Raw genomic sequence first — 16,159 nt, forward strand, 5'->3', positions numbered from 1 at the left:
CGTTAATCCATGTGAGTTTTATGTCGTCTGAAATTCATTCAGCTATCAGCCAGCCATCAATGCATTGAACATTTCGCGAGTGCTTGTGTAACCTTTTTCCTTCGGTTCCAATTGACACTTTTGATCCAATTGTTCCATTGATAAGCCAACACTATGTGGTAGTGTATTCTGCCTTACGAATGAGATCGCTGCTATCTCACTCAATTACTATTCCTATTTCGTTCCTTTAGACTTTACACATTCATTATACTTATTTAAACTGTGAAGCAATGATAGATAGCGCTGGATTTATTGTTTTGCATGCATATTTTCTCTATGCATGTTGCTTGTTTGTTTGTTTGTTTGTTTGTCTACCGTTATAAGCCTAGTAATTGTTAACCACTCCATTCTTCAGGTTTTGCCGAAATAAGCGACTCTCCTGTACACACTACGCATGAAGCCCTAACTAGGGAAACTTGACCCCTTGCCGTCATCCAAACGGTTAAATCTATTCAACATGTGGTTTACACATTTCGACTCTGTGTTCTATTATTGTCTCATTATATTTAGTGGGGAATTAGTATACATCTCGTAGACTTCATATTACCCTCGTATGTCGTAGGTGTGTTTAGTATGATTGCACATGACATTGTTTCACGCATCATCAAGTGGATTATACCTGTGTCAATCATCTCATTGCGCTGACAGTTATAATACATTTACACATACCGTATATGCACTAACCAAACACTTTATAGAAGGTACTCTGAGAGAATAGATTGATGCAAAATGCACAAGATTACCAAGGTCTTTACCGATATTCTGGTTTCTTATTCCCTTTGTTGTACATAAGACGTGTTACTAACCATTCAAGCGAGTCCACCAAGCCTTCGTTTTCTAATACACTTACCGGTAAAAGTTTGGAATCGGTAGCTTCTAACTCACTCACCAACCTTATGAAAACTCCGGTTTTCAAACTCACCAAATCCACCGCTTGAGGTAAATCTTGTTTGTTGGCTAAAACAAGTATGGGAACGTTGACCATATCTTCCTCCATCTCACTTTGTAATCCTTGTGTCTCATCGTTATTATTATTGTTAATATTATTGGTAGTGTTATTGGTGTGCCATTTTTCATCATGAGCAATGGCCATTAACGTGTCATAGCACTCTTGAAATCTTTCCTGGTCCGTTGAGTCTATTAAGAAAATGATTCCATGACAATCTCGATAGTATCGACACCACATTGATCTTAACAGTTGTTGACCACCTAAATCCCAAAACTTAAGGTTGATTGATTTCCCTTTATTCTGGACTGCTCCAAGATTATTATTCCTATTATTAGCTGCTCCCACAACACTTGATCTTCTATTACTAACTCCGCCTGTCCCACTACTAGATCCATGACCTAATCCTCCAATGGGGAATCTAATAGTAGTTGTGTTTTGTCCCACCGTTGGCAATATTCGCTTAGATTTCAAAATCTCCGGGGTGCTTCGTGTATCGTCTGACATGGGACTTGATTCCTTTCTATTTATTGTTGAACTGCCTCCTCCTGTAATCTCTACTGGGAATAAGAGCTTCATATGCTCTAAGAAGGTTGTTTTCCCAGCATTGTCCAATCCCAATATTAATACGTTATATTGTTCACGTTTGGTGTATTGTGTATACAACGAACTTGCAAGATGGAACATCTAGATTCCCGCTTTATTATTACAATCCAATCCGGTTATTTCCCGTATTCCCTTGATAATGTTTATTCTTTGTTATCCGTTGGAACAACCCATACAAAGAGTTTAGTCTTTTGTGTCAGATAGTTTTTGTTCTCATTTTTGGGAGTTACCCGGACATTAAACTTCTCATAAATATGAAAAACTTGATTAATTGTGTAGTAAATTTTTTTTTAGCACCTACGATTCTTTTACACTATCCTTAAATGGTATGTATCCACACATGATACCTATGACAGCAAAAACTTATATATGATGATATTACAAGATAGGGACAACTGACCTAGTGATGATACAATCTTTATAGATAGTAGAAACATATCTGACGTACGAGATTTGCACCAAATGAAAGCATTCATAACATAAAGTACTAACAATTTGTTAAGAAATGAATAAAATATTAATTTTCTTGTTAGATTACGATTTAAAAATAACCATAGATGATTTGTGGGATGAATGTGGAGAAACAAACTTATATAAATGTAATGAAGTTATAAAATGTAAAGAAATCTTAGAAAAATTAGAAAAATTAGAAAAAGCAAATGTTTATGACTGTGAAGTATTATACTTTGAAATTACGAAAAAAAGTATAGAAATGAAATTATACACTAGTATTTGTAGATATTTGGAATTAGAAGAAATGTGGGAAACAACTGATAAGATTGTGTATTGTAGAAATGCAGGATTCCACGAAGTAGAATATTTTTCAGATACTGAAAAAGAACTAGGAGACGATATAGTTGAAACAATAATTTACAAAGAAGGTACTGAATCAGAAGCATACAGAAAACAAATGAGAGCTAATAGTGCTCACGTTTATTTTATATATAAAGATAAAATAAAAACAGTTGTCTTGGATATGGATTTCTCAGTAGAATTAAAAAGTAAAGAAGAATGTATGAAATATATAGAAAAGATGGAAGAAGATATACATGCAGTAAATACTGCTAATGAAAGAATAATAAAATTAAGAAAAGCTCAAAAAGCAGTAGATTATAGGGAATACATTATTCAGTAATTATAAATATGTAAAAACTATTTATGTTAGTATTTGTATATGCACATTAAGAAGTTATCGAAAATGTACTTGGAAAATTCCAAATTCATACAACAGCCATGATTTATACAATACAGATTACTATCAAGGAAATCAGGATTTACAGATTTATTGATAGGTAAACATCACCAGAAGAAGCATTTATAGATATTTAGAATTCAAAGAAATGTGAGAAATAGCCACAAATATTGCTTATTATAGAGGTGTAGGATCTAGGAAGGTGAGTATTTAAGCTACCTGAAAAGGAATTGCGTAATTGTGTATGTGAAACATTAATATATGAAGAAGGTACTGAATATGAAGCATATAGAAAACAAATGAGAATTAATACTGCTCACTTCTTTTATTTTATATATAGTGATGAAATAAAAACAGCTGCCTTGGATACAGATTTCTCAATAGAACTAGAGAATAAAGAAGACTGTATAAAATACGTATAAACTTTAGAAAATGGCATAAGCACAGAAACTATTAAGTATGGAAGAGTAATAAAATTACGAATGCTACAAAATTTATTTACATGAACGACTCTAACTAATTGTAAGCTGATTATTATATAGTGATTATAATATAGTGAGTGTAAAAATTCACTTGAGAATATATTCAACTTTAGGTATGTTCTAAGTATCCATCTTGGATGTAGTCCCATCTCTTGACGGAATTAAATCCAAAAAAATTACCTATTGATCCTGTCGGGGGAGGCAAGAAGGGACTGTAATAGCTTTTCAGATTAAGAATCTATTCAAATAATTATCGTAAGATTCTTGAACACCTAAAGTGATTAACAGAATTAGAAAGAATTTCGATAATAAGAGTATAGATTTTCTATATAACATCAGACATAGAAAATGAATACAATAATATATACATAGTTGGTTATAAAAGACAAGAAGAGAGTGTTTTACATGGAAGATTCGATATAACAGACGTTAATGAAAGAAATCTTGCAAGACAGCGTTTCAGTTAAATTTAAAGTACAATCAATAGAGTATAGTAGGAAAGTTCTATAGCAAAATCATGGTAATTCAAAAATACACCCCCTAGATCTACGTTACACTACCTCCTTAAACTATATCTTACCCTCCACTCTCCACTCATCAACAAAAGGGTATACGGGATATTAAAGACTGCGTTGGATTATGTGGGCATGTTTATTCCTTATGTTAAACCCCCGCATATGTCAACTGTAGAACAAAATTAAAGCAACCATAAAAAGCTTGGGAGGATACTAAAGAACCCCAAAGAGGCCAATTGGTACAAATAATTATACATAACATAAAGGTTAGTAGTATCTCAATATATGCCTCTACAGATCGACTGGTAGGGGGATGCTTCCAGAAACTAAACTATAGTCTTGGAATGCCTTCTAATATGATGACATAAATAATTGATGAATCGTATTACTCAAATGTTCTATTGACGTAAAGAGAGTTTAAACACAAACCCTTTCATCATGCTGTTGCACTATATATAGCTCACTTTCTGTTACCTGGCTATTTGCTTTTGTAATTGTTCAAGACATTGAGTGTATATTTGTTCTTCCAGTTGTTCGGTTATTACTCCTTCAATTATACCAATGCTTTGCTCTGGAGAACGACCAATTTCTTTGGTGAGCTTATTGAACCACTTCTGTTCACCTTTCCCAACGACAATACTAATGGCATCACCAGTTTTGTTTGCTCTAGCAGTTCTACCGACTCTATGGACATATTCTCTAGCGGAATTGGGCAAATCATAGTTGACAACGGTGGTAATGCTAAGAATATCAATACCTCTAGCAATTAAATCAGTTGCAACAAGAACGTTTATGCTACCCTCATGGAATTTGTTCAATATTTGTTTTCTTATCTGTGATGTATTATTGGTGGAATTCAAATACTCCACAACCAATGGCTTTTCATCATGGAGAGAAACAAGCCTATCAAAGAGTGATTGTAGTAATTTGGCTAATCTGATAGTTGCTTCGTTTGACTTTGCAAATATCAACACATTCCTGTGTCTCTTTTGGGTCAAAAGTAATTTGGCCAATAACAATGGTTTCACTGATGCTTTGGCAGTACCGACTTGGATCAGGAATTCATTCAATGTGGCAGGAACTGAAAAAAGTTCATCATTTTGCAATAATTGATGTTCTTTATTAACAATGATTAACCGAGGATTATGCAATTTCAACTGAGTTAACTTCCCTGCGTCTGTGGTTAATGTAGCTGAAAAGATTAACTTCTGTGGTGTACGATTCCATTTATTATCAACAGCACCAACTGGACATAACTTTGAAATAACAACACTACACCAATTCTGGAAAGATTGGTTCAACAATCTATCAGCTTCATCAATGACCAAATATCTCAAGTCCTGTAAATTAATGGATTCCATGGTCAAATGATCCACAAGACGACCAGGAGTAGTGACTATGATATCGGGAACATTGGACAAAAGCTTTCTTGCTTCCTCCTTCAAGCTGATATCATTCTTTAAACTTACAACATGCAATTTGGTACCTTTCCGTAAAGTATCTAACGTTTGTTTCACTTGATTGATCAAAGGCTTGGTGGGTACAAGTATAATTGCACGAACTTTTGGCACGGTTCTCTTATGCAATGCTTCGATTATTGGTATCAGATATGCTAATGTCTTCCCTGACCCTGTCAGAGCATTCACAAGCAAATCACCTCGATGATCTGGTTGAAAAATATTCTTTCTAATGTCTGAAAGAAGTACATGAAGCACACTGATCTGAACAGCAAATGCGCTGGTATATCCCAAGGAATTAAGGTTACTTTGTAATTTAGGATTAAGAGGGAACCCAGAAAACGGTTCTGTGATCTCAGGTGCAGTGTATGTGGGCACGGCAAGCCAGTCAAGTGATTTCAAATGTGTAGTAGTAGCCTTTAGCCTTCTATCTCGAGGTAATGGCGGTTGGGGGAGAGGTTGTAAATCTTGTTGAACGATATTATCGTCAGAAACATCTTCTTCACCATTTAAATTCGTTGATTGAATGCTTTTATCGATGGACTTTTGAAATTTCAGAAACACTGAATGATGCTTATCAACATATGCCTCATCCCCTTCACCTGCTAATTCTTCAATAGAAGATTTCGAATTACCACTATCTATGTCCATTGCATTTACATCAGTCTCTTTGTCACTGATGCTGCTATTACTTTCATTATCACTACCACGATCACTATCACTTTCGCTGTCACTCTCACTGTCACTGCTAAATTCCTCCTTCTTGGTGTTCTCGCTCGTGCTATCTTCCTCTTCGCTTCCACTGTCGTCAACTCCACTTTCGTTTATGCTCAGGTCATCGCTCACGTCACTCTCATAATTGTCACTGTCACGTTTCCGTTTCGTGCCGCTAAATGCCGACGGATCAAATCTGCCAGCAAACATTCTGGCTATTTGAACAGAGCTTAATCAATGCAAGCAATATATCAATGTAGTAATTGAATCAACTACTCATCGCTATACTTAGGTTAAACAGTGTGCTTACGTAACGTATTTATAATCCTTTTATGTATTATATGCAGTCTTTTTTTGGTGATGAAAATTTTCAGGCAGTAATCGTATTGCATTTTGCTTAATAAGAGAGGTCAAACAACAGTTGAGTTAACAGTTATATTGTTGATTGCTGGAGACCTCATCCAAGATGCGTGCAGCAAATAGTTTATTGCGGAGAGCTGTGTGGAAAGGTCCTAATGTTGTTCCACTTCCCATTGCCGAAGCCATGAAGAATAAAACTCCCATTCGTACCAACGCCAGAAGTTGTACAGTGTTGCCTCAATTTGTGGGATTAAAGTTTCAAATTCATAATGGAAAGGAGTACGTTGAGATAGAGATTACAGATGACATGGTCGGTTCCAAATTAGGAGAGTTTGCACCCACTCGTAAGAGATTCCACTATAGATTTACAAAGAACTGATGATGGTATTGTATGGCATAGTATCAAGAAGAGCATTAAAGCGTCGTTGGTCTGGACCAGATTCGATTTTAAGGTTGATTAGCTAACCAGAGATGATTTGTCAGCATATCTACCGTTTCCCTCCTTGTACATAGTAAAAGACGAACTTTAGTTTATAATCGTTCTTAACACAACAGTTTAAATAAATAAATAGAATAATGATATGGGAAAGGATATTATCTACGCAACTTTATGACCTTCCCTTAGGCTGGAAATTATCAAGTCTATCTTGTCTAAGAGACCCTGTACGGTCTATAGTAGGCCATTTTCCCCATCCATTGAGCCTAACTATCAAGCAAGTGGCATTATCATCTCCTCCAACGTATTCTACAAACTTAATCACTTCTCCAGCACAAAATTGTGGAGTAGCGACCTTATGACCTCGATTGTTAAAGTTAGCCATTGCTATATCGGCGATTTCTTGATCCGTTAGTACATCCGTTACTCCATCTGTGCATAGAATTAAGAACGATTCATCTCCTCCTCCTATAGTGTAATTGTCTATTTCTCTTTTGGTTAATTTCTTATGAATAGTCAGTTTATCACCAATGACTAATTGGGTAACTTCAGGCTCCGCACTAACTCCGATCTCTTTGAAATTAACATCACCAAATGCTCGAGTGTTGGCCAAAGAGATAAGTCGTTCTTCTCCAAAGGAATCCATCATAAATAATGCCAGTGCAAATCTCCGAAGTCTTTCATTTTCATTTGGGTTAGATGGATGATGTGGTTGTGTTAATGGATGTGCTAGTCCTTCACTATCAACCAATATACACTTAGTATCCCCCACGTGCGCTACCGTTAAGACGTTTATGGTGTTTCTATTAAAGTAATAGTCTTCAAACACAGGTTTAAAATCTCCAGGTTCAGAGAAAATGGTCTCAAGATATACCGAAGTACATGTAGAACCTCCATCATTATTGTCAGTATGCAGTAAAAAGTCATAATCAGTCTCTAAATATGACATTGGCAATCTTAAAGGTAAATCATTCTCCAATTCAGGGAACTGTCTTAAATTAATATCTAAACATCGTTCTTTCATTGTTTTAACATGGTTTTTCTTTTGCTTGTACCATCTTTTCCAATATCCTCCAACATTATCCCGATAAGCGGCAAATAACTTATCCTGTTGAGCAGTAACTTGACAAAGCTCGTCAACTCTTTCCACTTTACTAGGGAGATGGGTAGAAATATATTCGGAGCAGTTATCACCCCCATGACCATCATATATGCCAAAGTTAAATACCGTACGATCATTCGGAAGTGATAATACCTGTGCACTATATCTATCTTCATTGTACATACGGTTGACCCGAGATGTAGCATGACCCAAATGCAGTGGAGATTTGAGAAGGGGTACCTTAAGTTTGGTCAGGGCATTGGGAACTACCATCAGTATGGGGATTGTAGGAGCACGATTGACCAGTGTGAATGTGATGGTACTCGATACATGTCTTACTGTGTTCTGGCCCAGCGGGAACTGCTTCCTAAGCATCTTACTGTATGTTTGGTATTGTTGCGGGTGAAGGTTTGGTGCGGTTTTGTTATCAACAATAATCAAACTTGCCCCGGATTTTATTGTCCGGGGTGTGAGCGTGATTTCGCGGTAGCGCGGCAAGATGGTACATATTGTGAAGGGCATATCGATCCATACGCTATACCGATTATACATAAACATACCTTGTATACATATTATGTATAATACGTACAATATTACTGATCTAACTTTGTGTCTGCTGTCTTGGTACGGTGACTGCACTTGCACAGAATGGCAGTGTTTGAATAAGAGTCACTCGAGAGATGGGCCATCCATAAATGCTAAACTTGAAACCCGATGGAGTCATAATCCATGGTTGATCCTCTTGTTCATTCACAGTTATGTGATCTGCCAAGGCATTCAATTGTTCTTGACTCTTGGAAAAGGCATATTTGTTACCTATAGAATGAATATTGGTGGTGTATCCTTTATCTCTTTTGTAATTGGTATCAAAATGATCTCTAAGTGCTTTGCTTGTGGTTCTTGTACTTCTTTGAGAACTGCCAGTACTTTGTGATGACGAAGATAAAGGGGATAGAGTCGAAACAGGTGGCTCGGATTTTATTGTGGATTGAGCTAACGGAAGTGTACTTATACTTCTTTCACTCACGGGTCCTCCTGCTGTTTTAGCGTTGTTGTCTTTGGTGAATGACTGAAATAGATTGGATAATTCTCTCATTGATTTGCTTCGAATCAACCCAAACCAAGTCCCGCTCAGCTTTATTTGACTCCAAATTTTTTGGTTGTGTTTATTAGTTTTGGGATTGGGAGTTGACGACGACAAATGGCGATAATCTTTCCTGCTGTTGTTTGGTGGCTCCTTAACTTTGTGGAGGCAATTGGGCCCTTTATATGGGTTCTTCTTTTTATTTTCTGGTAGGCTTGTTTTATGGTATGCGCCTGGTACCAGGAAGTCACCTCCATTGGGTTCATACTCTATGAAAAGCGGAATCTGCAACGGGTAGGGGGTAATACCATTCTTATACCTACTACTTTCATTCATTATCTATCTGGAATTGACCAGTGATAAAGTGATTGTCGCCGTGCATTAATGTAGGGTGCAAATATGTTTTTCGCAGCCAAACAAACAGTTATCACAATACGACATTGTCATTGTCATATGATACATCATCTAAAGGGTCTAGAAAATCATTGTCATCTTCAATGACTATGTTTCTTCTCAAACCAATTCTTCCCATTAAGCTGTTCCACAATGATCCAATACCATTACCATTACCATTACCATTACTACTGCTATTAAAATCTCCCAGTGCTAGACCATCTATACGGTCACGGTTGCTGAATGCCATCGACATATCTCCGTCTTCTTCATACCCTCTACCTACTAATGAATTATGGAACTCCAGTCTATTCCTCTCATAGTTGATATTGGCAGCATCTGTAAAACTATAAGGTCTTAAAAGGTTGCTATTATCACGGTTATCCCGGCTTTCCGAACGCATTAGTTCTCTTTCGACTATACGTTTTGCTTCAATCATAAGATTGTTTCTGGTGGCTTGACCATGTTCAATATCTGTTGAATATTCAATCTCTGAATCATCAAGAAGTAAATCAGCAGAGAATCCAAACCGTTGTTTGATTTTTTCATATATATTGAACATTGTAAGTGTTAAGGGGATGATGATAAGTCGAGGAAGCCAATTGTTTAGAATACTAAACAACCCGGTAAGCATAACCGATTTCCCATACCAATCTTCAAATACCGAGTCGCGTGAAACAAACAAATTAAGAAAGTTATATGATAAGGGGATAGTTAATCTAGCAGTATATGTGGCATAGAAACACACTGAAACAACATCGGATTTACTCCGTACCAAATGGTACATGTTGAATACTTTCAATTGAGTAAGAGAATCCAATGCTGCTATGATCATAAATCCAAAGAAAAGGAAACAATATAAGAATTGTGTAACCCCACTGTTTGTGGTTTTGGTCAATAGGAAATTGACTAGTGATAATTTGGTAGAATGTAAAATTTCAGATTCAACCATTATAACGGATAAAGCCATCAAAACAACTGCATACCCACGACAAATCCATGGTCTTATGTAATAGAAATAAATATAGGTGAACCTTGAAGATATCATGAGACGTCGATTATTTCTAAATTGAACTTGACCATTCCCCTGAGTTACATCTTCCCAATAGATGGCTTCATCAATGGATTTGGTATATTCTGATTTATAAGCTACGTAGCTATTCAAGTTTGCGTTGAACAGACTGCGTAGTTTCCTCATAAAGTCTTTGGTGATTTCACTTTGGTTGATTTGACTATTTTCCAGAGTTATGAATCTTAAAGTTTGTGATGTTAACTCTGGAGGGATTCGATTATACAAATCTAAAATCCAATCTCTGTATTCAATAAATTCATCTGCGTAATATCTTTGAAGGACCATTACTTTCAAGCAATCTTCCTTTAACAGTAGTTTGGAGTCTTCTAAGTTATCTACTAGTCGAGGTAGATGTAAATAAACATTGTTCAAATTGTTGATACTGGTAGAAGATAGCCAGAACCTTCTTGGAATGGCAACTAATCCATGACCCATTAACCATAAAGCCATTATAAGGGCATAAATATGAGATAAAGCAATGGCCAATTGTTTCACATGAGCCATCAGTAATCCTACTTCAAGCCAAAGATATATCACAGAAGCAATCAATACAACAAACATAACCAATTGAAACTTAAGATTCTTGTTAACAGCATCTCGAAGTCTTTCCCATCCTTGATAGTATCCAGAAGTATAGTAAGATTCTAATAAAGGTAAGAACAACCATGTTAATATAAAAGTAGTCCAATATGTGGCTTTCCATAGTGAGAGCATCACATTTACAGGAACAAATAGAGTGTCACGACGGCCCACATAATCTATTGGTAACACGAACCATACGCTGACTGGAAGGAAAACTCCTAGTATTATCAAGATCAGGGTATGAAGTGGATATCGGGTTAAAGGGAAAAACGCCAGAATACATCCTACCGCTACAACAAGCAGTAGAACGTAAAGAATGACAAGAGTTCCAGCCCATGAAAACATCCTGTACTGTCAATGGCAATATAACGAAAGATTCACTTTTCACTATTGAATAAAGGGATTCAATGTGACTACTCCGTAGTAGTATAATTGTGTTTCACTTTAGTGTCATCGCCCCAAAATTACGTAATCATGAGACATAAATAAATATTGATTATGTAATAAAACGACATCAAGCAGAAAGTAGGAGTCTAATTAAATGTTTGAAAGTCGGGGAAGCCTTCAACTGTTACTGTTTAACGTTAACAAGTACTCGATTGTTGAACTAGGAAACATTCATGGTTAACCGGGACTGACTCATTGATACTGACCGATTGAGACTTGTAATACAAGGAGTCATTCAAAAGTTATAGTCGCTGCAAATTAAATACGGATCATTTCGGATCAACTTAACAAAGTCAAAGAGCAGGGATCAAAGCTCATTTAACTACCGTACTTTTTCCCTTAAAGGTGTATTAATTTTTCTTGTGACCATCAGAATGAGTGAACAACCAGAAGATATCAAAACCCCAGAGCCTTTTGTTATGGAAGAGACGAGGAAGAAGAAGAAATCAGTGGGGTTTGCTCCAGCTCCGGTAGAAGACCTCTATGAACATCATCAGAAATTGAAGGAAATCCACGACGAGAAGGCAAAGAGTAACCCATTTCATAAAATACCTCCGGAATTGGCATATCTTGATAAATCCAAAAAGGAGGCTCCTAAACCTTTACTCACATATGCAGAAATCATGAGACGGCTGAAAGGTAAGCAACAACAGAGTAATACTGAGTCATTATCAGTGGTTCCTCCAACCAATAATGTATCAAATGTAACCAAATCAGAAGAGAATTTCCGTTATGTCCCTGTCAAGGAATTATCTACTCAGAATAGTGAGACTGCAATCAACTTCCATTATGGCGAATTCAAGGTACCTCCTCCTATCGATAAGCTTGTGGTGAATATTAAGTTTGCTAGTCTTAATTCGTTTGATTTATCCAAGATCAATAAGTTTGGTCTTAATGTTAGTGAAGAGAAAATTGGTTTAGGGTATGAATTTTCTGGTATCATACTCCATCTTGGTGCTTCACTTAAAGGCAAGTATAATAAAGGTGATTTAGTTTTTGGAATCGTTAACCCCCTGGCTCGTAAGGGTTCACTTTCATCCACACTATTAATCGACCCAAAGTCAGATTGTGTGGTTGTTCTTAGCCAAGATGCATTGAACAAGTTGAACCATATAGATATCAAGATTGATAATAGTGAAGCAAATTTTGTGGTTGGTGATGAAGAAGACGTTACTCAACAACAGTCACCCACTATTTCAAGTACTGCTACTCCTGTTGCACGGAAACATACATACACATTCCCCGTGGAAGAGAATCTCCCAGTACTTGCAAAGGCTTCTAGTATCCCCTTATATTATTGTCGTGCAAAGCAGATGTTGGATCATTTGGATGGAAGACATAAACTGTTGAAAGTACTAGTTAATGGTGCAGACACTATGACCGGATTAACTATTATTCAATTGTTGAACTCAAGTGTGTATGAAGACTTTGACGAGATTGACGTTATTGGTGTTATTAGAGAAGCTTCATTCCCATTTATGGACAAGTTTTGCCGTAAAATCGATAATGTTAATCGGAAAATTCATTTGGTTACTTTTGATTCTGTTAATGAAGATATCGTGTTACCCGGAGAGAAGGTCCCAATCAATTATAAGAAGCCAGAGTTATTTGCTTTGCAAATTTTAGAAAAGATGTTTATGTATGAAGAGAATATCAACCCCAGGAACGTTAATGGGTGCAAATTGGACTGTATAGTGGATTTGGTGGGGTCAAAGAAATATTTCCAAAGAGTTATAAACTATAATAGACTTGATGATATCAATGTTGACTGGACAAAGGAGAGACTCTCGGGTTCATTTAAGCAACTCTTCCCACTGAAGGAAGAATTCATATTGAATATTCTCAAGCCCAAATCACAAGGCTCCACATTTATTCTGGGATGTCGATTTGATATCCATGAACCTTGCTATGAGGTTGACAAACGTTTAAACTATGGTTGGGGTAAGTCGATTTGGGGAACGCTACCTTCCTTAGCCAACGGGTTTAGTAAATACAACTATTTTGAAGAGATGGAGTTAAGGATTCGGGAGTCTTGGGTTCGGGAAGGACTTAAGGTTGTTACTGAAGGAAGCCTTCAATTTGAGATTGCCGACTATCTCGATTGGAGAAACCCGTATATGGAAATGATAGCCAAACTCCGGCAAGATTCATTAAAGTATATATTGAAGATTGAAGACTTTTAATTAAGAATGTGAGAAGAGAAGGTTAAATTTAGTAACAATGAAATTCCACAAAATCCTGAATCAAGTTTACGAACTTCAGGGATTAGAAAATGCAATAAGGAGAATGGTGAACCGATTGACTTTGAAACCTTTTTTACGGCATATAACTCAAAGTAATTAGTGATAGCTAACTCAAATTTGTTATCACTTACGATATTTGGCTGAGCTCGAACGAGATACGCGACACATACTTCCTATTTTGGGACGCCGCGCGACACAAACCTTATTAAGGCATAAATAAAACAAAATTCTCCGTTGTACATAACCGAGAACAAGTGACGAAGAAGGTTGAATTAGTTATAAGTGCCGTGGAAGTACAAACGTTATACCCGAGCCTGATAAATTGAAAAAAAGACCATTTAATTAACGCCGTCTTGGGGGACGACGATCTTTAGAATATCATTAAGATCAAGGAAAGGAAATTAACACACCATAAAACTGATGCTCACTACCCGTGGAATGACGGGGCACCATTCACGAGGATCGATGAGTGTGCACTCACTAATTGATAGGTTCGACCAGCAGTCTTCAGGTGGAGTAGGCACTTTGGCTGCAGCTGCAGCAGCAGCAGCAGCCGAAGAGTCCGTGGCGAAGTCTGGCTCAGGATCCGAAGAAACTCTTACTACTACACAGCCTAAACCTACCATTCAACCTCTGGTATCCGAACCAATTCTTCCGACGATTCGAAGTCTGACTTCATCTCCTAACCGATCTGAAACTCCAAAGCAAAACCTTGGATCACTTGGTAGTATTCTTGGACCAGAATTGAGTGACGTGCTGTATTCTGAAGGGGCATTGATAGAAGCAATTCGTCTTCGTATCGAACAAGAAAAGACTCAACAAGAAGCATATAGAAACGAAATTGCTTCCAAAAACTTGGATATTCTTCAAACAGCATTAAGAGCACAGGTTCCTGTCCAGTTGATACCGCAAATGTGTGTTTCTAGTTCACTTATTGCAGAACAGAATCAACTACAACAATTACAGACTATGTATGCATCCTCCGTACATCCTCAGCATCATCAACAACGACTGCTGCTGATAGCTTCCCAAACATCTACATCATCGTCATCCCAGGTTGTAAATCAAATGCCACCTGGTCAAGCTCAAGCTCAAGCTCATCATCTACAACATGGATATCAACATCAACCTCAGGGTAGTTTTAGTCAAAGTTATGGCCCACAATTTGCATCACAACAAAAGGTTCCTAATACTGGACTATTACCCCCTGGTCATTATTCTGGAGGAGAAAGGAATGCAAGAGGTTATCCTGTGACTTCATTAGCTCGTCCTGATACTTTAAGTGCAAGTTCTGTACCTCCATTAAACTACAGATTTGGAGGTCCTTCTATGCCGTCAACCTCTGCATCTACCATGTCATCACCATCATATCTGACTTCACGAAGACCATTATCACCTGCTAAGATTGGAGCTCAAGCAGTGGCGAACTTGAATATGCCACCTACCACCCCCTCCAAAAGATCGGCATCAAGCCTTTATCTGCATCAACGTCATTATTCAATGCCTGTAGATACTTCTTCTACGGAATCACCATTGGGCCAGACACAATCGATAACCCCTCAAAGAGGAAATAAAGCCAGTTCGAGTACGAAGAAGAATCAACAACAAGGCGGGGTAGGTCCCACATCTTCAAGTCTATCGGGTACAACTGCCCGAATACAAGTAAACCCCTTACCTGCCCAACCTCTTCACAAACAAAAGAAGCTTGGTCAACCTCCGTCTCAAGAATCTATGACGTCGTTGTCGCACATCATACAGTTTCATCATTGGAAACCCGAAAATCCCGGTAGTAGTAGTGGTAGTAGTAATATACCAACAGTAATGGGAAGTGGAGCAACTCCAATAATTTCTACTGGTACTTCTACTTCAACACCTGGTCCTAGTCCCCGTCTTGGTCCCAACAGAAACCATAAACGTCATAAACTGGAAAGTATGTCTATCGACGTTGGGTCACGTGCCCCATCTAAATTGACTACACCTGACGAAAATACAAGCGACCATGACTTAACTCTTGATGATGACACAGACACTTCAAGATTGGCTGAACCTCCTACTGAACCTCAAAGTCGTTGATATTGTTGTTGTCGTCGTCATGTCCATTTACAAATTGCATTTATTATTCTTTTCATCGCATTCGGCACAAAAAGCACTACACTTTATTAGATTACATTTAAGCTTTATTATATGGTCCTTTAATTTGGTAGACCTTAATGTTTAATTCTTCATCTGCATCTTTAGCTATTATCGGTTTATTTTAAATATTTACTTTATATCCAGCATTCACGCCTCCTCATCGTGTCCTTTTGACCGTCTATTTTAGATCTTAAACTAAACAATATTCATTTTCTATCGTCTAATTTTGTCAGTTGAAAACAATGGTCCCTTTATGATACATAAATAACCGGACTCGTTTACACTATTGAGCTACTCGTCTAATTGGGAATTCTAAACTTTTCATATGGTAATTTTGCAGCGCTACCATGTTCGGT

The 16,159-nt window shown here is 37.2% G+C and overlaps 8 protein-coding genes across 8 annotated transcripts; 4 read left to right on the forward strand and 4 right to left on the reverse strand.

Annotated features, from left to right (window-relative positions):
• Positions 1-790: 790 nt before the first annotated feature.
• On the reverse strand, positions 791-1,672 carry ARL3 (Arf family GTPase; the record flags this gene model as incomplete). Its single annotated transcript, XM_043192842.1, has 1 exon — positions 791-1,672. One exon carries the CDS (start codon positions 1,670-1,672, stop codon positions 791-793), a length of 882 nt encoding a protein of 293 aa, XP_043051230.1.
• Positions 1,673-2,193: 521 nt separating this feature from the next.
• KQ657_002067 (uncharacterized protein) lies at positions 2,194-2,726 on the forward strand (the record flags this gene model as incomplete). The annotated part of the gene is made up of 2 exons (XM_043192843.1): positions 2,194-2,198; positions 2,330-2,726. The coding sequence occupies 2 exons, from the start codon at positions 2,194-2,196 to the stop codon at positions 2,724-2,726; spliced, it is 402 nt and encodes a 133-aa protein (XP_043051231.1).
• Positions 2,727-4,250: 1,524 nt separating this feature from the next.
• On the reverse strand, positions 4,251-6,161 carry DBP6 (putative ATP-dependent RNA helicase; the record flags this gene model as incomplete). Its single annotated transcript, XM_043192844.1, has 1 exon — positions 4,251-6,161. The coding sequence occupies one exon, from the start codon at positions 6,159-6,161 to the stop codon at positions 4,251-4,253; it is 1,911 nt and encodes a 636-aa protein (XP_043051232.1).
• A 256-nt stretch (positions 6,162-6,417) lies between these two features.
• RSM19 (mitochondrial 37S ribosomal protein uS19m) lies at positions 6,418-6,690 on the forward strand (the record flags this gene model as incomplete). Its single annotated transcript, XM_043192845.1, has 1 exon — positions 6,418-6,690. The coding sequence occupies one exon, from the start codon at positions 6,418-6,420 to the stop codon at positions 6,688-6,690; it is 273 nt and encodes a 90-aa protein (XP_043051233.1).
• Positions 6,691-6,919: 229 nt separating this feature from the next.
• PTC6 (type 2C protein phosphatase) lies at positions 6,920-8,224 on the reverse strand (the record flags this gene model as incomplete). The annotated part of the gene is made up of 1 exon (XM_043192846.1): positions 6,920-8,224. The coding sequence occupies one exon, from the start codon at positions 8,222-8,224 to the stop codon at positions 6,920-6,922; it is 1,305 nt and encodes a 434-aa protein (XP_043051234.1).
• A 226-nt stretch (positions 8,225-8,450) lies between these two features.
• KQ657_002071 (LMBR1 domain-containing protein) lies at positions 8,451-11,112 on the reverse strand (the record flags this gene model as incomplete). The annotated part of the gene is made up of 2 exons (XM_043192847.1): positions 8,451-8,918; positions 9,613-11,112. The coding sequence occupies 2 exons, from the start codon at positions 11,110-11,112 to the stop codon at positions 8,451-8,453; spliced, it is 1,968 nt and encodes a 655-aa protein (XP_043051235.1).
• A 689-nt stretch (positions 11,113-11,801) lies between these two features.
• Positions 11,802-13,610, forward strand: KQ657_002072 (uncharacterized protein; the record flags this gene model as incomplete). The annotated part of the gene is made up of 1 exon (XM_043192848.1): positions 11,802-13,610. The coding sequence occupies one exon, from the start codon at positions 11,802-11,804 to the stop codon at positions 13,608-13,610; it is 1,809 nt and encodes a 602-aa protein (XP_043051236.1).
• Positions 13,611-14,135: 525 nt separating this feature from the next.
• On the forward strand, positions 14,136-15,743 carry KQ657_002073 (uncharacterized protein; the record flags this gene model as incomplete). The annotated part of the gene is made up of 1 exon (XM_043192849.1): positions 14,136-15,743. One exon carries the CDS (start codon positions 14,136-14,138, stop codon positions 15,741-15,743), a length of 1,608 nt encoding a protein of 535 aa, XP_043051237.1.
• Between the last annotated feature and the right edge of the window lie 416 nt (positions 15,744-16,159).

This window comes from Scheffersomyces spartinae, assembly GCF_019049425.1.
Source record: "Scheffersomyces spartinae strain ARV_011 chromosome Unknown scaffold_2, whole genome shotgun sequence".
Taxonomy (NCBI): domain Eukaryota; kingdom Fungi; phylum Ascomycota; class Pichiomycetes; order Serinales; family Debaryomycetaceae; genus Lizanozyma; species Lizanozyma spartinae.